This window comes from Oncorhynchus keta, chromosome 9, assembly GCF_023373465.1.
Source record: "Oncorhynchus keta strain PuntledgeMale-10-30-2019 chromosome 9, Oket_V2, whole genome shotgun sequence".
Taxonomy (NCBI): Eukaryota; Metazoa; Chordata; class Actinopteri; order Salmoniformes; family Salmonidae; genus Oncorhynchus; species Oncorhynchus keta.
In genome coordinates this window covers 24,650,445-24,675,119 of record NC_068429.1, presented here as the reverse complement: position 1 = coordinate 24,675,119, position 24,675 = coordinate 24,650,445, and the positions used below count along the sequence as shown (strand labels likewise).

General features: G+C 42.3%; 2 protein-coding genes across 11 annotated transcripts in view; both read left to right on the top strand.

Annotated features, from left to right (window-relative positions):
* The window catches only part of LOC118387416 (neuropeptide Y receptor type 1-like), a 44,663-nt gene that overhangs the window by 14,674 nt on the left and 5,314 nt on the right, over positions 1–24,675 (top strand). For 6 of the 10 annotated variants that reach the window (XM_052525556.1, XM_052525555.1, XM_052525558.1 and 3 more), the window contains 5 exons: positions 7,517–8,104; positions 8,258–8,499; positions 10,294–10,440; positions 10,908–11,124; positions 15,110–15,381. In XM_052525556.1, coding sequence (XP_052381516.1) covers positions 7,796–8,104; positions 8,258–8,499; positions 10,294–10,440; positions 10,908–11,124; positions 15,110–15,343 — 1,149 coding nt within the window. In that variant the 5' untranslated portion in view covers positions 7,517–7,795 and the 3' untranslated portion in view covers positions 15,344–15,381. Of the gene's footprint in view, positions 1–1,326; positions 1,446–2,225; positions 2,549–7,516; positions 8,105–8,257; positions 8,500–10,293; positions 10,441–10,907; positions 11,125–15,109; positions 15,382–24,675 lie in introns of those variants that run through there. The other 4 variants (XM_052525559.1, XR_008143184.1, XR_008143185.1 and 1 more) reach the window with 4 other exon arrangements.
* LOC127931819 (uncharacterized) lies at positions 20,602–24,658 on the top strand. Its single transcript, XM_052525552.1, has 2 exons — positions 20,602–24,440; positions 24,598–24,658. Exon 1 carries the CDS (start codon positions 20,762–20,764, stop codon positions 23,846–23,848), a length of 3,087 nt encoding a protein of 1,028 aa, XP_052381512.1. The 5' UTR covers positions 20,602–20,761; the 3' UTR covers positions 23,849–24,440; positions 24,598–24,658.

Sequence of the window (24,675 nt, the reverse complement as noted above, 5' to 3'; positions counted from 1 at the left end):
TCGCAACACTATGCTCTGTATGTGTCCCCCATAACTCATGATAACTGCCTACACCCAAGGTTAGCCATAGCCTTTCCGCTAGTCACACCATATGTTGCAAAATGTTACTTCCAACACACAGACACCTTCATGATAGGCCAAGCATATTTTCAACCCTCAAAATAGTAATACAGAACTCTGCAGGCTATCTTTGCAGTAGATTGCAACACCGCCCCCTTTGGCAGTTCTATCTTCTACGGAAAATGTTATAGTTAGCGATAGAGATTTCAGGGGTTTTGGTGGTTTTCCTGAGCCAGGATTCAGACACGGCTAAGACATCCGGATTGGCAGAGTGTGCTAAAGCAGTGAGTAAAACAAACTTAGGGAATGGGCTTCTAATGTTAACATGCATGAAACCAAGGCTTTTACAGTTCCAGAAGTCAACAAATGAGAGCACCTGGGGAGTAGGAGTGGAGCTAGACACTGCAGGGCCTGGGTTAACCTCTACATCACCAGAGGAACAGAGTAGAAGTAGGATAAGGGTACGGCTAAAGGCTATAAGAACTGGCAGTCGAGCACGTTCGGAACAGAGAGTAAAGGGAGCAGTTTTCTGGGCACGATAGAATAGATTCAAGACATAATGTACAGACAAAGGTATGGTAGGAAGAGAGTACATTGGAGATAAACCTAGGCATTGAGTAATGATAAGAGATATAGTCTCCAGAGACGTTTAAACCAGGTGATGTCATCGCATATGTAGGAGGTGGGACAACATGGTTGGTTAAGGCACATCTGATTTTCAAAAAGGCCCTTCCCTTGTAGTTTGTAATTCAGTTCATTCATGAGGGCCATGATGTCCACGGTGAAGGCAAAATAAAAAATGTATCTTGTAGTTGAGGGAAACCCACATATTGTCCTTTCATTTGTAAAAACTTCAGGTCCCACATCCTTTTAAGAACCTTCCCCATCTCACATTTTTGTGGTAGGGAGATCTGCATGACCCAACTGTCTCTTCCAACAATGAGACAAAAACTGCCTGTGGTATAAAGATTTTGCTCTTATGAAGTTTACCACTTTAGTGACTGTATCCACAACATGGCTCATTTTCAGAACACATTTACAGAGCACCTCCTGATGAATAATTCAATGCAGGAAAATCATTTTCTGATCTGGGATTCAGTTCAGCTACTTGATCTTGCATCCTTTTTAAAAGGTCAATGTTTTTTCCTGTCAAGTTCGGGCACCCATCAGTGGCCCCACTGGATAACTTTTCAAACTCAGTCACAGCTTTGCCACACACTTATTAACCTCCTCCAATAAATCTTTCCCTGTGGTTGTGCTCCTCAGTGACTGCGCTGAAGCAAGCTCCTCTAATTTCAAAGTCTGCAGTTATGCCTTGTAAGAATATCAACAACTGCGCCGTGTCACCTGCATCACTGCTCTCATCCAGGGCCAAGGAGAAATAGGTGAAATCCTTTACCTTGTCTTTCAACTGTTGTTCCATGTTCTCTGCGATGTCCACAACACACCGTGTCACTGTTCGTCTTGACAGACAAACATTTTCCAACAGCTCTTTCTTGTCGGGGCAAAGTTTTGCTGCATAGTCAATTAAACATTCTTTAATGAATTCTCCCACTGCTTTTGCAGCTGAGATAGCAACTCTTTCGATGCACTTGCCCTCTGCTCAGAAGACATATTCCTATACTTCTCTACATGCTTCTTCTGGAAGTGTCGGAACAAGTTGTAGTCTTTCAAGACATCGATGCTCTCTTTGCACACCAAGCACACAGCTTTCCCTGATACCTCAATGAGGTCAATTTCTATTCAACAAATTGAAGATTTTAAAGGGATGGGTCACTTTTTTACACCTTTATAGTCAGATGGCTAAGAAAAAAACTATATGGGTTACGGGACAATTAGTGGCTATTTAAACAACTCTGAACCATAGATGACAGTTTTTCCTGGCCCATGGACTACTTTCAGGGTAGGGAACCATCTGACTGACTATAAGGTGTAAAAAAGTGAACTATCCCTTTAACATCTTCAATTTGTTGAATAGAAATTGACCTCAACCCTGTTATGGGGTTCTCTTAATTGAATATTGCAAATGGGGCATTAATGGTCAATGATGTCTTATTCAACAGAATCTGATGAGCTTTTCACATAAAGGTTTTTTCATTTATTATATATATATTTGTATTTATGACCCCAATCCCTAACTGTTCTATGTGCTCTTTATCTTCTAGTTGTTGCTTTCCCCCTACAAATGCTGTCATTAAGCGCTTCCCGGGTGCAACAAAAGGACAAGTGGGAACGGCTTACAACTGTAAAATGCCTGAATTAAGAAGCAATGAGAGAAACAAATAAAATGAATAAGATTAAATTAAGTTTAGTGTTTTGTGTTTGTTCTAATGTTTTATTACCATGATTACAAGTATCACTGAAATAATGCTTCTATTACATATACACTATATATACAAAAGTATGTGGACACCCCTTCAAAGGAGTGGATTTGGCTATTTCAGCCACAGCCTTTGCTGACAGGTGTATAAAATTGAGCACCCAATCTCCATAGGAAACATTGGCAGTACAATGGCAGTAGAAGAGCTCAGTGACTTTTAACGTGACACCGTCATAGGATGCCACCTTTCGTCAAATGTATGCCCTGCTAGAGCTGCCCCAGTTCAATGTGCTGTTATTGTGAAGTGGAAAGGTTTAGGAGCAACAACAGCTCAGCCGCAAAGTGGTAGGCCACACAAGCTCACAGAACGAGACCGCCGAGTGCGTAAGCCGTAGCATGTAAAAATCATCTGTCCTTGGTTGCAACACTCATTAACGAGTTCCAAAACTGCATCTGGAAGCAACGTTAGCACAATAACTGTTCGTTGAGAGCTTCATGAAATGGGTTTCCATGGCCGAGCAGCCACACACAAGCCTAAGATCACCATCCTCAATGCCAAGCATTGGCTGGAGTGGTGTAAAGCTCGCCGCCATTGGACTCTGGAGCAGTGAAAAAAGATTATCTGGTATGATGTCATGCTTCACCATCTGGCAGTCCGACAGACAAATCTGGGTTTGGCGGATGCCAGGAGAATGCTACCTACCCCAATACATAGTGCCAACTGTAAAGCTTGTTGGAGGAGGAATATTGGCCTTTGGCTGTTTTTCATGGTTCTGGCTAGGCCCTTTAGTTCCAGTGAAGGGAAATCTTAACGCTGCAGTTTACAATGACATTCTAGACAATTCTGTACTTCCAACTTTGTGGCAACAGTTTGGGGAAGGCCCTATCTTGTTTCTGCATTAAAATTCCCCGTGCACAACGTTAGGTCCATGCAGAAATGGTTTGTCAACCCCATCAAACACCTTTGGGATAAATTGGAACGCTGACTATGAGCCAGGCCTAATCTCCCAACATCAGTGCCCAACCTCACTAATGGTCTTGTGGCTAAATGGAACAAATCCCCGCAGCAATGTTCCAGCATCTAGTGGAAAGCCTTCCCAGAAGATTGGAGGCTATTATAGCAGTAAAGGGGGAACCAACTCTATATTATTGTCCATGATGTTTGACAAGCAGGTGTCCACATACTCTTGTACATGTAGTGTATGTTAACACATATTGTTAACATGTATTGTGACATACAGTACCAGTCAAAAGTTTGGACATACCTACTCATTCAAGGGTTTTTCTTTATTTTTACAGTTTTCTACATTGTAAAATAATAGTGAAGTCATCAAAACTATAAAATTACACATATGGAATCATGTAGTAACCAAAAAGGTTGCCACCCTTTGCCTTGATGATAGCTTTGCACACTCTTAACCGGCTTCATGAGGTATTTACCTGGAATGCTTTTCCAATCGTCTTGAAGGAGTTCACACATGCTGAGCACTTGTTGGCTGCTTTTCCTTCACTCTTCGGTCCAACTCATCCGAGGAGGATAGAGAGGGAAGGAGAGGAGAAAAGGGAGAGGGGAGGAGAGAGGAAGGAGAAGAGGGGAGGGAGGAGAGGAGAGGAAGAAAAATTATGTTTATCCCAGAAGGGAGTTGTGAGAGATGATGGATATTTGCTTGATTATTGTATTCCGTTGAGTAAATGATGTCCACTCAACCCTCACCCCCCGCACACACACACACACACACGCTAGCAGAGGAGATTCGGTATTGTACCCTTTGAGAGAAAACACTCTGTGTCCTATACACTAGAAAGCCTGTGGAGACGCAAATGTTAGCATGTATGTGAGTTGTTTATCCCAGCAGGGAGTTTTGGAGGTGATGGATGCAGGATATTTGCTTCATTATTGTCTTCTGTTGAATCATTTTTTTCCACTAAGTGACTCAACATCCCTCCCCAAACACACTCAGATTTTGTTTTCATGCTGCTCATCAATCCCTACCTGCTGCTCTAATAGAGTACCATAGAATGCGTCATAATACCCATAAAACCTAGTGGTCAAACAGGGGAATGGTTCCAATTAGTTTTTCCACCATTCATTTTTCCCATAGGGGATTTTAGAAACACTTAAAATAAGCACTGTGTTTTGTGTAGGCTTACCCTGGCACTAAGTTTTGATCATCATGTAATTCTCTCTAGAACAATGTGACTTTTATCAATATATTCGCATGTATTTAAACATGAATAATGCCATGCTAATGTGGCTATCATAAAGACCTACAAATGCCATGACGATCTGGGCGAGACTGACATATCGAAGCAAATGTAAGACTCTCTGGATTAGTTATGGAATGTTAGCTAAATTTAGTAACAAATAAATTGCCTACATTTCTTTAAATTTGACAATTCTGTCAACTGTCTTGTATATATATATATGCCATTTAGCAGACGCTTTTATCCAAAGCGACTTACAGTCATGTGTGCATACATTCTACGTATGGGTGGTCCCGGGGATCGAACCCATGTTACAAGCGCCATGCTCTACCAACTGAGCTACACAAGTTTTAAATTGATCCAGTACCTGTTAGCAAAGGTGTCATTTAGAGATGAAGTGCAGGACCTTGCAGGGATTTGTAGGTTAGCATGATGTCTACTTTGATGCTGATATTAAATGTTAATCACAAATAACCAGTCGCTTTCATAATGAGTTAGGGCAGAGGTGGTTAACTCATTAAGAAAGCAACTGGTCATTTGTGAGCAACATTCATAACACAGTAAAATGGCAAAGTGGAGACTAGCAAAACAGAAGAGAGATATTAGTTGTTTTTCCAGATTAGTGATATTGATATCTGTCTGTGGCAATGAGCTGGTGTCATAAGCATAATGTATTGTTTTTCAGAGTGGTTTTACTAAACGGCTTAGTCAAACCAGGACACCACTGGCCTGAGGAAGAGAGCAGAGTATGAACCAGATAAATTAGGAGGGAGGAACGTTCACTCTTTTGTGCGTGTGTGCGTGCGTGCAGGTGTGTGAGTACACATTCTTATGTGTGTGTTTGTATGCGCCCAAGCATGTGTGTGTCTGTGTGTGTCTGCATGTGTGTCTTTGCACATGCTTGTGTGTTTGTGTGCATCCAAGCATGAATGCGTGTGTTATTCACAGTCAGTCTGTGTCTGGGAGCGCGTTGGTATTTTTAGAGAGGCCAGGACTTTCAGACATCCCTGTCTGCTGCCAGATCAGAGAATATTACAGTCTATCTCTGTTCTACTATATATACTCTCTGTTGTCTAGCTATAGTTATACTGTTGTATATTCTACTACAACTGTCTAGACTAATATAAGGAATCACACATACACATTCACACACAATTCTTTGAGGGTCACATTAAGCAATTTGTCTCTAATGTTTAATCTCGTCAGAGGAGCCAGTAATATTCAGTGAGACGGGCTGTATAATCACACTATAAACTCGAGGGCAGTGTGTGTGAGTCTGTGTCTATGTTTCAATGTATGTGTTTGTTCCCAGTCTCTCTCTAGTCTCCCTCACCACTCCTTCTCTCATGTGTGTGTTTGTTTCCCGTCCTAATTGGCAGTGTATTGCTGATTGCTTGACCACACACCTCATCTGAGCTGCACTCCCCCTCTCATGCAAATGAGACAGAAATCTACTCACTTTTTTTTCTGTTACTGTAACAGGTTTTGTTTTAGTTTGTGTTTTTTTGTTTGTTTGTGTGTGTGTGTGTGTGTGTGTGCAACCTGCTGGGAAAAAAACATTTAAAAGACATGAAGCAAAGTTCTGAGGAAGAAATGATGAGATGGTTATACTGGTGTGAGGAAGAGAGAGACAGAGATAGAATGAGAGACGAAGAGTAAGAGAAAGACATTTGTAATGTCTTTATTCTTTTGAAACTTCTGTATGTTAAATGTTTACTGTTAATTTGTATTGTTTATTTAACTTTTGTATATTATCTACCTCACTTGCTTTGGCAATGTTAACACATGTTTCCCATGCCAATAGAGCCCCTTGAATTGAATGAGAGAGAGAGAGAAGCTGTAGTAATTGTCACAGAGAGCTGCGTTCCTGAAGGAAGAGAGACAGATATAATTACATCCACCTCTCCTCTAATATCTTTCCTTGAGCTCTTCAACACTGACTAGAGATTTTCTGAATATTTAGTGGACATTTTAATATTTAGTGGACAATGAAAGCCTTTCCACCCTCTTCTTATCATATTTTATCTCTACTTATTAGTTCTTCCCCTCTTCTCTCTTTAATATCTTCTCTTTCTACTTATTAGTTTTCCCCCTTTTCTCTCTTTAATATCTTCTCTCTACTTATTAGTTATCCCCCTCTTCTCTCTTTAATATCTTCTCTTTAATATCTTCTCTGTTTAATATTGTCACGCCCTGTTCTGTTTCACCTGTCCCTGTGATTGTCTCCACCCCCTCCAGGTGTCGCTTATTTTGCCCTGTGTATTTCTCCCTGTGTTTCCTGTCTCTCTGTGCCAGTTCGTCTTCTATGTTTCCAAGTCAACCAGTGGTTACCCGTTCTCCTGCTTTTTGCATTCTCCTTTTTCTAGTCCTCTCGGTTTTGACCCTTGCCTGTTTCTGGACTTTGTACCCACATGCCTGATCATTCTGCCTGTCTTGACCATGAGCCTTTTCTGCCACTCTGTACCTCCTGGACTCTGATCTGGTGTTGCCTGTCCACGACTGTTCTCTTGTCTTCTCCTTTGGATTATTAAACATTGTAAGACTCCAACTAGCTGCCTCATGTGTCTGCATTTGAGTCTCGCCTTGATAAATATATTCCCTCTACTTATTAGTTCTCCCTCTCTTCTCTCTTTTTCTGTCCTCAACTTCTCCCCTCTTCATTTTTTCTAATCTTCTCCCTTCTCATACCCTCTCTGTCATCTAAACTATGTTCCTGCTTTTCTTTTTTCTAATTTATTTTTTTATGATCCTCTTGTCCTCTTCTAATCTCATTTTCTCTCATCTTCTGTTCTGTCTTTTCACATTTTCTCATCTTCTGTATGTATATCTTCTAAGTTGAATTCACTTTTCCTCCACTCCCTCTATTCACAATCTTTTCTTACAGATTCTCTTAGACTGAAATTATTTTCTATTCTCTTCCCTATTTTACAGATAGACTTTGCTCCTCCTGAGCCAAACCAATCATAGTGTCTCCATCAGACTGAGGGCTCAACCACTAAGAGTGATTAGCAGACTCGGAGAGACGATCACAGCAACTAACATCTTGACGACCAATCAGCCAACTGAGGAGGGTATAGAAGGACTATAACTGCCTGATTACCCAGTCACCCTGTCCCCTCTACACCCCCTTTAGCTCCCTCTAGCCCCGCATCAACTCCCAGGCTCTACCAGTAAGCTCCCTCTAATATCCCCCAAAACGCTTATTCCACCATGACCAATAACAGCAGCTCCTCTGGCGTCTGGGAGAACTCTGATTGGTCAGAGTCAGCCCAATGTCCACCCTCGGTGAGTGGAGCCACCTTCCTCATCGTGGCCTACAGCACGGTGATCGCAGTAGGGTTGCTAGGCAATGTGGGCCTGGTTTTCATCATCGGGCGGCAGAAGGAACTGCATAATGTCACCAACATTCTAATCGCCAACCTGTCCTGCTCCGACATCTTGATGTGTGTGGTGTGTTTACCTGTCACCGTCATCTACACTCTGATGGACCGCTGGGTACTGGGGGAGGCACTCTGCAAGGCGAGAACACAGACTTTTCTTCTTCAAAAAAAAATCATTGTTCAGAGTTCCTGTATCTTTGTTTGATAACCTTGCCGTGTTTGTTTGTGTCCATAATGTGCCCTTTTCTCCTCCCTCTCCCGTCCCTTATTTATCTCCTCTCTTCCCCATCAGGTCACTCCGTTTGTACAGTGTGTGTCAGTGACGGTGTCTATTTTCTCCCTGGTGTTGATTGCGTTGGAGCGCCATCAGTTGATCCTGCACCCTACTGGCTGGTCCCCAGCAGCAGGCCACTCCTACCTGGCCGTAGGTCTCACCTGGTTGGTCGCCTGCTTCATTTCACTCCCGTTCCTGTCCTACAACATTCTGACCGACAACCCCTTCCAGAACCTCACCTTGCCTGCCAACCCCTTCAGGTGAGTCAGTGTGGGTGTGTTCATAAATTCACTCTGATACTCTGATTTCAGAGCACTCTCGTCTGAGTGTGCCAGAGCGCAAAACTGATGAATTTACGAACGCTCTGTCTATCATTCTCTCCCTTCCTCTCTCTCTCCTTCTCTCTCTCAATTCAATTCAATTTAAGGGCTTTATTGGCATGGGAAACATATGTTTACATTGCCAAACCAAGTGAAATAGATAAGTGAAATAAACAATAAAAAATTGTACAGTAAACATTACACTCACAAAAGTCCCAGAAGAATAAAGACATTTCAAATGTAATTTTATGTGCAAATAGTTCAAGTACAAAAGGGAAAATAAATAAACATAAATATGGGTTGTATTTACAATGGTGTTTGTTATTCAATAGTTTTTTTTGTGGCAACAGGTTGCAAATGTTGCTGCTGTGATGGCACACTGTGATATTTCACCCAGTAGATATGGGAGTTTATCAAAATTGGGTTTAATTTCAAATTCTTTGCGGATCTGTGTAGTCTGAGGGAAATATGTATCTCTACATACATTTGGCAGGAATTTGGAAGTGCAGCTCAGTTTCCACCTAATTTTGTGGGCAGTGTGCACATAGCCTGTCTTTTCTTGAGAGCCAGATCTGCCTATGACGGCATTTCTCAATGGCAAGGCTATTCTCACTGAGTCTGTACATAGTCAAAGCTTTCCTTAACTTTTTTTAGGATATGGGGCAGCATTCGGAATATTGGATGAAAAGCGTGCCCAAAGTAAACTGCCTGCTACTCAAAGATATGCAAATAATTGGATATATGTGGATAGAAAACACACAAGTTTCCAAAACTGTTAAAATTATGTCTGAGTATAACAGAACTGGCAGGCGAAAACCTGAGGAAAATCCATCCAGGATTTCATTTGAAATGGGTGTTTTTCCATTGAAAGCCTATCCTCCATATAAATGGTTGGGACCCAGATTGCGTTCCATATGGCTTCCACTAACCATGAACAGTCTTTAGACATTGGTTCAGGCCTTTATTCTGAAAAATGAGGGAGAATTAGCCGTTTCAATGAGAGGCCAGTGGAAAGTCCCCAACCTGTTTGATGCGCAATCCCGAGAGCGCGCCTTTCCTTGTTTTTCTTTTATATTGACGACGCTATTGTCCGGTTGAAATATTATAGATTATTTAGGCTAAAACAACCTGAGGGTTGATTATAAACATCGTTCTACATGTTTCTACGAACTTTACGGATACTATTTGGAAGTTGTCTGCCTCTTGTGACCGCATTTGAGCCATTGGATTACTGAACAAAATGCGCCAACAAAATGGAGGTTATTGGATATAAAGAGGGACTTCGAACAAAAGGAACATTTATTGTGTAACTGGGAGTCTTGTCAGTGCAACCATACGAAGATCATCAAAGGTAAGTGATTAATTTTATTGCTATTTATGACTTTCATGACTAATCTACTTGGCTGCTAACTGTTTGTAATGTTTTGTGTGCTGAGCGCTGTCCTCAGATAATCGCATAGTTTGCTTTCGCCGTAAAGCCTTTTTGAAATCTGACACGGCGGCTGGATTAACAACAAGTTAAGCTTTATTTTCATGTATTGCACTTGTGATTTCATGAAAGTACAATATTTATAGTAATTTGAAGCTCTGCAATTTCACTGGAAGTTGTCGAGGTGATCCACTGATCCATAAATTACGTTTGGTCTCACTCTCTCTCTCCCTCTTTCTTGCTCTCTTTCACTCTCATTCTTTCCCTCTCTCTCTCTCTCTCTCTCCTTCCCTCTCTCTCCTCAGAGACCATGTGATCTGTTTGGAGAAATGGCCGACTGAAAGACACCGTCTGGCCTACACCACCTCCCTGCTGCTGTTCCAGTACTGCCTCCCTCTGCTACTAGTGCTGCTCTGCTACCTCCGCATATTCCTACGCTTACGTCGACGCAGGTGACACACTCACGCCAGCACACACACACTCATGCTCGCAAGCACAGACAGACACACACACGACAGTCAAAGAATTGTCAGATTAATGAGTTAGTGAATAGTCAATAATAGTATGCCTACTCAGACGCAGGTAATACATCAGGACAGGAGTCAATGAATGGTAGTCAATGAGTGGCCAATGATGAATAGGTGAATAAAATAAATTAATGAATGGAGTAATAGTCTAAGGATCATCAAAGAGGATAGACAATGAACAGTTAATGAATAAATAGAAATGTTAATGAAATTAGTAAGTACCTGGTAAAGTATGGTTAAATACCATCCATTTAGTCCATTCCGGTGGCCACCCATTAATCAAACCAAATTACAACAACATATACACATAGAACAAATAAACAGACTAAGAAAACAGAAACAAAAGTGTGGAATACTGTAAATCCCATCCTTTCCTGTGTTTTCCCCTCCAGGGACGTGGTGGAGCGGAGCCGGAAGGCCCGAGGAGCCCAGAGGATCAATGCTATGTTGGCGGCCATCGTTGCCGCCTTCGCCCTCTGCTGGCTGCCGCTCAACGTGTTCAACACGATATTCGACTGGGACCACCAGGCGCTGCCCGCCTGCCAGCATGATGCTGTGTTCTCCGCCTGCCACCTCACCGCCATGGCCTCCACATGTGTCAACCCTGTGGTGAGTGGAGTTTAGTTTAGGTTATTAGTATCCACATTATCTCCTGCACATGCAGCAGCTACTCTATCTGGGGTCCACATAAAACATACAAATATATGACAAAGCGCAGAACAGTTATAGACAAGGACATTAAATATAATAATAATAATAAAAATAACAAATAAACAAACAAAAATAAATAAGAGTTATAAATTGGATAGACACTAAGAGAACAAAAATATTATTTACACACTATTCATATATACATATTCATATTATTGTATACAGTTAAATGAGATATTTAGAAAGAGGAGAGGCTCTGTGAAACAATATGTTGGTTTTTTTAAATCCGTTTTTTTTAAAGCTAAATGTGCTTTTTGCCTGAGTAACGTCTGGTGACAGAGCATTCCACGATGACATGGCTATATACATAACTGAGCGATGTATTGGGTTTGGGTACAGTAGAGAAACCCATAGTAGTGTGTCATGTACAGCACCAGTCAAAAGTTTGGACACACCTACTCATTCAAGGGTGTTTCTTTATTTTTACTATTTTCTACATTGTGGAATAGTAGTGAAGACATCAACACTTTGAAGTAACACATATGGAATCATGTAGTAACCAAAAAAATTGTTAAACAAATCAAAATATTTTTTATTTGATATTCTTCAAAGTAGCCACCGTTTGCCTTGATGACAGCGTTGCACAGTCTTGGCATTCTCTCAACCAGCTTCATTGAGTAGTCACCCGTAATGCGCTTCAATTAACCTCACAGGGGTATGTGGGACGCTATAGCGTCAACAGCCAGTGAAACTGCAGGGCGCCAAATTCAAAATAACAGAAATCCCATAATTAATATTCCTCAAACATACAAGTATTTTACAACATTTTAAAGATACTCTTGTTGTAAATCCAGCCACAGTGTCTGATTTCAAAAAGGCTTTATGACGAAAGCACACCAAACGATTGTTAGGTCAGAGCCAAGTCACAGAAAAACACAGCCATTTTTCCAGCCAAAGAGAGGAGTCACAAAAAGCAGAAAGAGATATGACACTCATAGGACTTCATGTTACACAATACATGTATGTTTTGTTCGGTAAAGTTCATATTTATATCCAAAATTCTGAGTTTACATTGGCGCTTTATGTTCAGTAGTTCCAAAACATCCAGTGATTTTGCAGAGAGCCACATCAATTTACAGAAATACTCTAAATAAACATTGCTAAAAGATACAACTGTTATGCATGGAATTTTAGATCCACTTCTCCTTAATGCAACCGCTGTGTCAGATTTTTTACTTTACGGGAAAAGCACACCATGCAATAATCTGAGTACGGAGTACAGAGACCAAAACAACCCAAACAGATATCCGCCATGTTGTGTAGTCAACAGAAGTCAGAAATAGAATTATAAATATTCACTTACCTTTGATGATCTTTATCAGAATGCACTCCCAGGAATCCCAGTTCCACAATAAATGTTTGTTTTGTACGATAATGTCCATCATTTATGTCCAAATATCTTTTTTGTTCGCGCGTTTAGCCCAGTAATCAAAATTCATGAGGCGCGATCACGAGGTGCAGACAAAGTCAACAAGTTCCATTACAGTCCGTAGAAACATGTCAAATGATGTATCGAATCAATCTTTAGGATGTTACCATAAATCTTCAATAATGTTCCAACCGGAGAATTCCTTTGTCTGTAGAATTGCAATGGAACGCAAGCTAACTATCACGTGTGGTCAGCTCATGTCTCTTTGGCAGACCTCTGACTCAATCCCCTCTCATTCGCCCCCACTTCACAGTAGAAGCCTCAAACAAGGTTCTAAAGACTGTTGACATCTATTGGAAGACTTAGGAAGTTTAATATGACCCCATAGACATTGTATATTCGATAGGCAATGAGTTGAAAAACTACCAACCTCTGATTTCCCACTTCTTGGTTGGATTTTTTTGCAGATTTTTGCCTGCCATATGAGTTCTGTTATACTCACAGACATCATTCAAACCGTTTTAGAAACTTCAGAGTGTTTCCTATCCAAATCTACTAATTATATACATAATCTAGCTTTTATGGCTGAGTACCAGGCAGTTTAATTTGGGCACGCTTTTCATCCAAAATTCCCAATGCTGCCCCCTACCCTAGTGAAGTTAACAGGTGTGCCTTGTTAAAAGTTAATTTGTGGAATTTCTTTCCTTCTTAATGTGTTTCAGCCTATCAGTTGTGTTGTGACAAGGTAGGGAAGGTATACAGAAGATAGCCCTATTTGGTAAAAGAACAAGTCCATATTATGGCAAGAAGAACTCAAATAAGCAAAAAGAAACAACAGTCCATCATTACTTTAAGACATGAAGGTCAGTCAATGCGGAACATTTCATGAACTTTGAAAGTTTCTTAACCTCTCTGGGATAGGCTAGCGTCCCACCTGGCCAAAAGCCAGTGAAAATGCAGAGCGCCAAATTCAAATAAATTACTATAAAAATCAAACTTTCATGAAATCACACATGCAAGATAGCAAATGAAAGCTACACTTGTTGTGAATCCAGTCAACATGTCAGATTTCAAAAAGGCTTTTCGGCGAAATCAAACAATGCTATTATCTGAGGATAGCACCATAGTAAACAAAGAGAGAGAAGCATATTTCAATCCTGCAGGCACGACACAAAACGGAAATAAAAATGTAATTCATGCCTTACCTTTGACAAGCTTCTTTTGTTGGCACTCCAATATGTCCCATAAACATCAAATGGTCCTTTTGTTTCGATTAATTCCATCGATATATATCCAAAATGTCAATTTATTTGGCACGTTTGATCCAGAAAAAGACCGGTTCCAACTTGCGCAACGTAACTACAAAATCTCAAAAGTTACCTGTAAACTTTGCCAAAACATTTCAAACTACTTTTGTAATACAACTTTAAAAAATACCTAACGTACATAATCGATCAAATTGAAGACGGGATGATCTGTGTTCAATACAGGAGGAAAACAAACTGTAGCTAGCTTTCTGGTCACGCGCCTCTATCTAACAGTACACTTCAAGTTACCCTCGTTCAAGATGGCCGTACTTCATTACACAAAGGAAAAACCTCAACCAATTTCTAAAGACTGTTGACATCCAGTGGAAGCGATAGGAACTGCAAGAAGGTCCCTTAGAAATCGGTATTCCCAATGAAAGCCCATTGAAAAGAGTGACCTCAAAAAACAATCTCAATGGTTTGTCCTCGGTTTCGCCTGCTAAATAAGTTGTTATACTCACAGACATGATTCAAACAGTTTTCGAAACTTCAGAGTGATTTCTATCCAAATCTACTAATAATATGCATATCTTATCTTCTGGGGATGAGTAGCAGGCAGTTGAATTTGGGCATGCATTTATCCGGACGTGAAAATACTGCACCCTGTCACCAAGAAGTTAAAGTGCAGTCGCAAAAACCATCAAGCGATATGATGAAACTGGCTGTCATGAGGACCGCTACAGGAAAGGAATAGTTAGCTCTGCGGCAGAGGATAAGTTCATTAGAGTTAACTGCACCTCAGATTGCAGCCCAAATAAATGCTTCAGAGTTCATGTAACGGACAAATCTCAAAATCAACTGTTCAGAGGAGACTGAGTGAATCAGGCCTTCATGGTCGAACCACTACTAAAGGACACCAATAAGAAGAAGAAATTTGCTTCGGCCAAGAAACATGAGCAATGGACATTAGACCAGTGGAAATCTTTCCTTTGGTCTCATGATTCCAAGTTTGAGATATATATATTTGTTTATCATTGTGAGACGCAAATTAGGTGAACGGATGATCTCTGCATGTGTGGTTGTCACCGTGAAGCGTGGAGGAGGAGGTGTGATGGTGTGTGGGGGGGGGGGCTTTGCTGGTGACACTGTCAGTGATTTATTTTGAATTCAAGACACACTTAACCAGTATGGCTTCCACAGCATTCTGAAGCTATAGGTCATCTTATCTGGGTTGTGCTTAGTTGAACTATCATTTGTTTTTCAACAGGACAATGACCCAAAACACAGCTCCAGGCTGTGTAAGGGCTATTTAACCAAGAACGAGAGTGATGGAGTGCTGCATCAGATGGCCTGGCCTCCACAATCACCTGACCTCAACCCAATTGAGATGGTTTGGGATGAGTTGGACCGCAGAGTGAAGGATAAGCAGCCAACAAGTGCTCAGCATATGTGTGAACTCCTTCAAGACTGTTGGAAAAGCATTTCTCATGAAGCTGGTTGAGAGAATGCCAAGAGTGTGCAAAGCTGTCAAGGCAAAGGGTGGTTATTTGAAGAATCTCAAATATAAAATATATTTTGATTTGTTTATCACTTTAGTTACTACATGATTCCATGTGTTATTTCATAGCTTTGATGTCTTCACTATTATTCTACAATGTAGAAAATAGAACAAATAAGAAAAACCCTTGAATGAGTACGTGTGTCCAAAATGTTGACTGGTACTCTGTCTGTTTGAAGTGAATGCAAATAGATTATACAAGTGGTTAGGCAATTAACACAAAAATGTGTCTTAAAAAGACTAGAAGAGAAGCAGTCTCCTCAACTCAACGGTGAAAGACTGTTGTGCATTTTGTTGATGTTAGTTCTCTGTGTGCAGTTATTAAGGGAAAGGCGTGCTGCTTTGTTTTGAGACAGCTGCAGCTTTGCTAGGTCTGTCTTTGCTACACCGGACTATATTACCAGACACTAATCAAGATTGGACAAGATCAAAGTCTTGAACAATAGTACAGTTGATCTTGGTGTCAAAAACGCAGAACAACGCAGACATACCTCTCATCAGCTTCACAACAACTTTGTCAATATGACTTGACCATGATAACTGACTATCCAATGTTACTGCTAAAAGTTCAACTTCTTCAACTTGTTCATTGGTCACACTCAATGGAGTGCTGGTCTCTCTGGGCGGAGTGCTGGACTCAGGGTGGAGTGTGGAAGTTTCTGGGTGGAGAGCTGGGCTCTCTGGGCGGAGTGCTGGACTCTGGGTGGAGTGTGGGATTCTCTGGGTGGAGTGTGGGAGTCTCTGGGTGGAGTGTGGGAGTCTCTGGGTTATGTGAGGGTCTCTCTGGGCGGAGTGCTGACTTCTCTTGGTGGATGGCTCTCTGGGTGTGATGTTCTTATTTGCTGGCTTCCCATAGGCCGGATTTGCTGGCTTCCCATAGGTCTTTCTTCGCATTTTGGCCATGTACTTTAGCACCTTTGCTAAGAAGTTTGCACATCACCAGTTTAGGTGGTCATGGTCTTGCATGAGGTGAGGGTGGATGTCTTTGTGGTGGACCAAAAATATGTTAGATCTTAGTGCACGTTTTCTTGAGAGCTCTGAGTTTGTTTTCTAAAATAATATTGAATGGCACATTGCAGCACGGGAGAAGAGATTAAATTATAATTATAGCAGATGAGTATTTCTCTGTGGCCATATTGGCTATTTCTTCCATAGCTGGGGCCACACGTCCTCTCATGTTCTTTAGGTCGTTCGTTCCAGTGTGGATTTTTATTGTCTTCGCTCCTATTAAACTGTCCTCTGAAATTATTTTGAGGGCACTCTCGGGTGTGGGGCACCATATTTTTCTCACCTCCATATCAGTTAGTAGTTCTCTTCCCATAGATGTGTCTGTTGTAGTCACAGAGAATGACTCCAATCCCAGGTTGTTCTTGGAGCGTTGGTGGGAGTGTGGGTTGAGCTAGCAGAGGTGGTAGGGAGGTTGTTATTTGTTGGAGAGGGATCTGAGGGAGGAGGGTTGGTGTTGGGTGGAGAGGGATCTCCTGGAGAGCTGGTATGGGATGAGTGTGTGGAGCACAGTGGGAGGTGGGCTGGGGTTTGTGACCCTGGCTAGCTGCTCCTTCAGAGCCTGTATGGTGTCCTCTGTTCTTCAGGTCCTTTTTTACTTCTAAAAGCTCTTTTCTCATCTCCTCCTTGATCTCCTCTACTTTTCTCATTGTCACTGTCTTCATTTTTTATTTTACCTTTATTTAACCAGGTAGGCTAGTTGAGAACAAGTTATAATTTGCAACTGTGAGCTGGCCAAGATAAAGCATAGCAGTTTGACACAAACAACAACACAGAGTTACACATGGAATAAACAAACGTACAATCAATAATACAGTGGGAAAATCTATATACAGCATGTGCAAATGAGGTAGGATAAGGGTAAGGCAATAAATAAGCCATGGTGGCAAAGTAATTACAATATAGCAATTAAACATTGGAGTGGTAGGATGTGCAGAGGATGAATGTGCAAGTAGAGATACTGGGGTGCAAAGGAGCAAGATAAATAAATACAGTATGGGGATGAGGTAGATTGGATGGGCTATTTACAGATGAGCTATGTACAGGTGCAGTGATCTGTGAGCTGCTCTGACAGCTGGTACTTTAAGCTAGTGAGGGAGGTAGGAGTCTCCAGCTTCAGAGATTTTTGCAGTTCGTTCCAGTCATTGGCAGCAGAGAACTGGAAGGAGAAGCGGCCAAAGGAAGAATTGGCTTTGGGGATGATCAGTGAGATATACCTACTGGAGCGTGCGCTACGGGTGGGTGCTGCTATGGTGAACAGTGAGCTGAGATAAGGCAGGGCATTACCTAGCAGAGACTTGTAGATAACCTGGAGCCAGTGGGTTTGGCGATGAGTATGAAGCGAGGGCCAGCCAACGAGAGAGCATACAGGTTGCAGTGGTGTGTAGTATATGGGGCTTTGCTGGCAAAACTGATGGCACTGTGATAGACTGCATCCAATTTGTTGAGTAGAGTGTTGGAAGCTATTTTGTAAATTACATCGCCGATGTTGAGGATCGGTAGGATGGTCAGTAGTGATGCTGGACAGGCCGTCAGGTGCGGGCAGCGATCGGTTGAAGAGCATGCATTTAGTTTTACTTGCATTTAAGAGCAGTTGGAGGCCATGGAAGGAGTGTTGTATGGCATTGAAGCTCATCTGGAGGTTAGTTAACACAGTGTCCAACGAAGGGCCAGAGGTATACAGAATGGTGTTGTCTGCATATGAGGTGGATCAAAGAATCACCAGCAGCGAGAGCGACATCATTGATGTATACAGAGAAGAGTCGGCCCAAGAATTGAACCCTTTGAAGAGGGGGATGACCGTGGCAAGTTTCCAATCTATGGGAATCTCAGACGATATGAAAGAGAGGTTAAATAGGCTAGTATAGGGGTTGTAACTGACAGTTAGACTTACAGGTTATGTCGTTGTCTTTTGTTTGAATTGTTTATGTGTCCGCTGTGCGGGGAAATGATAATACAAGCGGAACTACGTAGCTAATACTGTTGTAACGGGGATCCTTATTGTAGCAACACACCTTTGGAGGGAAGGCAATCCTGCGCTGCGTTAGCTAAGTTTTCATGTCATCGGGTGTAGTTCATAATGGTTGAAGAGTGTATGTTAGGATGAAGTGTGAATTCATGCCAGGAATAATAAGTGTGAAGTTTAATTTCCTCCCTTCTGTAATAAGCAGCCAATGAGGTATTTGTTCCTTTATTCATGTGTTAATCTGAACCTGTTATAACGCCGGTTAAACTGTTATGTATGTAAGCACTTCAGAGTTATACCAAGCTAATAAGTCACTCGTAAGATAAGGTCGTAAGAGTGTGCTTAACTGTATTTTTCATTTACTTTATAGTTCTCACGGAAGGTGATAATTCTGACTAAAACTACAGAATAAAGCCGCCAGTTAAAATCAAGGAACGGTTGTGCTCGTGGTTACTGAAGGGAGCTACAGTGAGAACTCAATGCTCTTCACGAGCAAGAGAGAAAGAAGAATCTCATCCAGCTGTAAAACATCTACAAGATTCCCAAATCCTGGTAGACCTTGTCATCTGCCAGATAAGAGTTTTGCACCTACCTGCAAACTAAGAAGAAAATCTCCACATAAGGAAGCATCGTGAGGCAACATAAGGTCAAGACTAACAGGAAAGTCAGACACGCAAGTACAAGTCAAGGTGTTTGAAGGTGGTCCTAGCCTTCTGAACAGCTAATAAGAGACTTTAAGATCACAATTCGTAAGGACTGGAGATAGTTGTCTATTTCATAAAGACTCTGGTATTATGCATTTGCTCTTTCTATCTTAATGTATCGCTGGTATGTGTATTACTGAAAAATATTATTTGATACTTACTAAATATATATATATATAGTCACAAACATTAAGGGTCAGCGTACACCTATTAATTCTATTTTCACCTGTAAGTTAATAGTGTAATTGTTTGGTAAGGTGTTTGTTCAAGCCTTTGTTTCAAGCATTATACATGTTTATACCACGTACTGAGGTATAAATTACAGTGAATTAGAGTATAAATTACCTACTCACTTATCCAAACCTTAGCTAGAATTGATTTGACTTGATTTAGAATGTCAGAAAGAGGTAGTTTCACTAAAGGTGATAGAGATGGGGTGGGTCAAGTTGAGCAGCTGCAGCAACACCTCGCAAACTTCGAGCCTTCATCAGAACAAACAGAGCAGCAGGAAGAGGTAGCACAACAAGAGCCACGAAAAGGTGAGAGGGTCCGCAGGTTAACTGAAAAGGGCAGAGAACTGCGCGACGAAAGGTGGAGACAGCTCGAACAACGTTTCAGGGTCAGCTATGAGAAGTGGAAGGCTCTGGTAAAGGAAGCAAAACTGTCACTGACAGGTTGTTGCTCTGAAGACCTACTAGAAGACCTCTTAAACAAGATTAGCCATACCTCTACAGAGCTAAACCGTGTCTATGTAAATTTGCGTCAAATCGACATTCCCGACAACGATATACGACGCAGAGTTGATACTTGTGAAGCAGTTACAATGTCTATTATCAAGACTGTAAGGTGTCATTTAAAAGGCAGGGAAGAAGGTCAAAGTAACCAGATAGAGTTGCACTGGAAGGACAGCAATTCCTTGTGCATGTCCGAACTCTCACATAAGTCAAGTCCCAACTATCAGCCCTCAAGTGCTTCCTCCCAGTCTCAAAACAACTCAAAGGTCAACTCCAGATGCTCAAGCGTGTCATCTGTCAAGAGACAAGAGGCTGCGGCGGAAGTTGCTGCTAACCAAGCAGCTTTAGAAGTAATGGTTAAGCAAGAACGCCAACTAGAAGAGCTTCAGCGACTCGAAGATGAAGATAAGAAGAGGACAGCGGAGCAAGAAGCTGAGGCTGTGAAACGCAGCTTAGAAGAAGCTAGGCTGCGAGTCAAGTTAGAGGTAGAAAATGCTGCCAGACGAAGGACACTAGAAGACAAGCGTAGAGAGTTAGAGCACCTAGAAGTGCTCAAGAAACTAAATGCTGCCAAGGCGCGAATGCAAGTGTATGAGCAAGATGAAAACTCAGAGGACGAGAAGAGAGAACTACTCTCTAACTGCAAGTATGTGAAAGAAGTCATGCACAGAAGTGGCTCATTTCACAGTCTCTCACCACAACATGTTGTGACAAGCACACAGCAAGAAGATGGCACCAAGACCATGTTCAGGTTACTAGCGGAAGCAATCAGTGAAAGCCGCCTCCCATACCAGAACCAGTAACATTCAATGGAGAGCCTCTCTCGTACACTGACTGGAAGGTCTCTTTTCAGACTCTGATAGACAGGAAGAACATACCAACAACTGAGAAGATATATTACTTAAGAAAATATGTCGGTGGGCCTGCCAAGAAAGCCATCGAAAGTTACTTTATGTTAGGAACAGAATCAGCCTACCATGCTGCTTGGACCATTCTTGAAGAAAGGTACGGAAACAAATTCTTCATCGCCAAGTCTTTCAGAGATAAGCTCAATGCATGGCCTACGATAGGATCCAAGGACAGTCTTGAACTTAGAGACCTTGTAGACTTTCTTCGCAGCTGTGAAGCTGCTATGTCTCAGAATAAGGGCCTGGAGGTGCTTAATGACTGTAATGAAAACCAAAAGATCCTCGCTAAACTTCCAGATTGGCTAACTTCAAGATGGAATAGAAAGGTCACAGACATCTTAGAAGAAACGGAGATCTTTCCTAGCTTCAGTCAGTTTGTGAAGTTTCTCACAAGAGAAGCCAAGATTGCTTGCAATCCTGTAACATCCCTTCATGCTTTGAAACCAAGTGAAGATGGGAAACTTAAGACGCCAAGGATTCAAAACCCCGGAGCAAGGGTATTAGCAACTAACTCTGATGAGAAAGATACTGTTACTAGTTGTGTCTTCTGTGAGAAGTCAGGTCACAGTCTCCACAAATGCTGGAAGTTCATGGATAAGCCCACCGCAGAGCGACAGAAGTTTGTTCAAGAGAATAAATTGTGCTTTGGCTGTTTAAGGCCTGGCCATCGATCGAAAGATTGTGATAACAGGAACACCTGCGACACGTGTCAGAGGAGGCATCCATCCTGCCTGCACGAAGATCGTACTAAAGAAAGGTTAAGGGATAGGAAGACCTCACAAGATAAGGGGACAAGAGCGTCAAGTGAGGCCATATCTAACAGAGTCGTAAGGGACATTAACACTCACACCTCCACAATCATTCCAGTATGGGTGTCAACCACAAGTGAGCCAGATCGTGAAGTTCTTGTGTATGCACTTCTTGACACCCAGAGCGACACCACTTTTATCCTTGAAGAGACAACAAAGGCTCTCAATACAAGGAAGGAGCCAGTCCAACTGAAACTCTCTACAATGGCTTCAAGAAATACCACTGTGCCCTGCCAGAAGCTGTCTGGTTTGCAGGTTAGAGGGTTTTACTTGGAGAAGAAAATCCCTCTGCCAACGACCTACTCGAGAGAGTTTATTCCTGCAAACAGAGATCATATTCCTACTCCAGAGACTGCAAGAGCATGGTCTCATCTTGAACACATTGCAGAGGAGATTGCTCCTCAACAGAGCTGTGATGTCGGTCTCTTAATTGGCTACAACTGCTCCCAGGCTCTCCTTCCAAGAGAAATTGTGTCTGGTAAGGGAAATCAGCCTTTTGCTCAGAGAACAGATCTTGGCTGGAGCATAGTCGGCTATGGAAATCCATGTATCGACTATGGCGACCCTATTGGAGTGAGTCATCGGGTTATCGTTAGACAGGTGATGCCAAGCCTTCAATCTTCTTCCAACCTCACAAATCAAGTACACTATGTTTGTAGAACACATGCAAGAGAGGTAATCACAACACTGGACATTATCAAGACGCTTGAATCTGACTTCAACGAGAGACCTGCAGAAGAGGACCTCATATCTCAAGAGGATATCCGGTTCCTGAAGAAAATGAAAGAGGGCATCAGACGTAAGGACAATGGACATTATGAGATGCCGCTGCCGTTTAAGGAAGAAAGACCCAATCTGCCGAACAATAAAACATGTGCAGTTCACCGACTCAAGTGCCTGGAAAGGAGCCTAAGGAGAGACAAGCAGTACTACAAGGACTACACAGCATTCATGGAAGAGACTATAGCTTGTGGAGATGCTGAGAAGGTCTCTAAAGAGGAAATTAACAAGCATCCAGCATGGTATATCCCGCACCATGGAGTTTATCACCCACAAAAGCCTGGGAAGATACGAGTCGTCTTTGACTGCTCAGCTAAGTTTCGAGAGACGTCCTTGAATGATCATCTCCTTACCGGTCCAGAGTTGACAAACACATTGCTGGGCATCCTTTGTCGTTTTCGTAAGGGTCCAGTTGCAATCATGTGTGACGTAGAGTGCATGTTCCACCAGTTTCATGTGAAAGCAGAAGACCAAGATTATCTACGGTTCCTTTGGTGGGAGAACGGAGATCTAGAGTCTCAACCCTCAGCGTATCGTATGAAGGTCCACTTGTTCGGCGCAGCTTCATCTCCTGGTTGCGCCAACTATGGTCTCAAACATCTTGCTGCCGAAGGACGAGGAAGCTTCAGCGAGAAGTCTATCCAGTTCATAGAAAGGAACTTTTATGTTGATGATGGGTTGACGAGCGTATCGTCTGAAGCTGAAGCGGCCCAGCTGGGGAAAGAAGCAAGAGAGCTTTGCAGCATCGGCAAACTTCGGTTGCACAAGTTTATCTCTAACAGCAAGGAAGTTATAGCCACAATTCCCAAGGAAGAACGTGCCAAGGGTGCCAAAGACCTGGATATGGCTCTGGGTGAACCACACATGGAGAGAGCGCTTGGTGTACTGTGGTGTGTCGCATCAGACGAGTTCCAGTTTAGAGTAGTTGTCAAGGAACGCCCACTCACAAGAAGAGGAGTGTTGTCTACAGTAGCCTCTGTATATGATCCGCTTGGGTTTGTGGCACCCTTTGTCCTGGTGGGGAAGCAGATCTTGCAGCGGATGTGTCGTGACAGAATCGACTGGGATGACCCCCTTCCAGATGACCTACGTTCCCAGTGGGAATTCTGGCTCCAAGGTCTACAAAACTTGTCTGAAGTAAGGATCCAACGAAGCTACTTGCCATCAAGTTTCAAGGAGGTGCAGAGTTATGAGCTCCATCACTTCTCCGACGCTAGTACCTCAGGTTATGGAGAGTGCTCATACCTCAGAACAATCAGCACCGCAGGAGAAGTTCATTGCTCCCTAGTTATGGCAAAGTCGAGAGTCGCCCCTTCCAAGGTTACGACCATACCACGACTGGAACTTTCAGCAGCGGTGGTAGCTGTTCGAACAAGTGACATGCTCAAAAAGGAGTTAGAGATACAAGGTCTACAGGAATACTTCTGGACAGAGTCGAAGGTAGTTCTTGGCTACATCAACAATGAAGCCAGAAGATTCCACGTCTTTGTAGCTAACCGTATTCAACGCATTAAACCTCCAACACAGACAGAAATGGAGTAAAGACTGAAGAAACGCAAGGATTAATGACATTGTCATTTTGCAAGATGATACTGCACCACGCAACCAGTGGAAATTGGCAAAGGTTACAGAAGTGTACCCGGGACAGGATGGCCGGGTGAGAAGATTCAAGTTACTGATCAGCGACTCAACCGAAGATGAGAGAGGTAAACGCATCACCAAACCCACCTGTCTGGAGAGGCCCATCCATAAGACAGTCACCCTCCTGGAAGCCGATCAAGAAACCTGCAGACCCCTTTCACAGAAATCACTGGTGATTGGTGGGAGTGTAACTGACAGTTAGACTTACAGGTTATGTCGTTGTCTTTTGTTTGAATTGTTTATGTGTCCGCTGTGCGGGGAAATGATAATACAAGCGGAACTACGTAGCTAATACTGTTGTAACGGGGATCCTTATTGTAGCAACACACCTTTGGAGGGAAGGCAATCCTGCGCTGCGTTAGCTAAGTTTTCATGTCATCGGGTGTAGTTCATAATGGTTGAAGAGTGTATGTTAGGATGAAGTGTGAATTCATGCCAGGAATAATAAGTGTGAAGTTTAATTTCCTCCCTTCTGTAATAAGCAGCCAATGAGGTATTTGTTCCTTTATTCATGTGTTAATCTGAACCTGTTATAACGCCGGTTAAACTGTTATGTATGTAAGCACTTCAGAGTTATACCAAGCTAATAAGTCACTCGTAAGATAAGGTCGTAAGAGTGTGCTTAACTGTATTTTTCATTTACTTTATAGTTCTCACGGAAGGTGATAATTCTGACTAAAACTACAGAATAAAGCCGCCAGTTAAAATCAAGGAACGGTTGTGCTCGT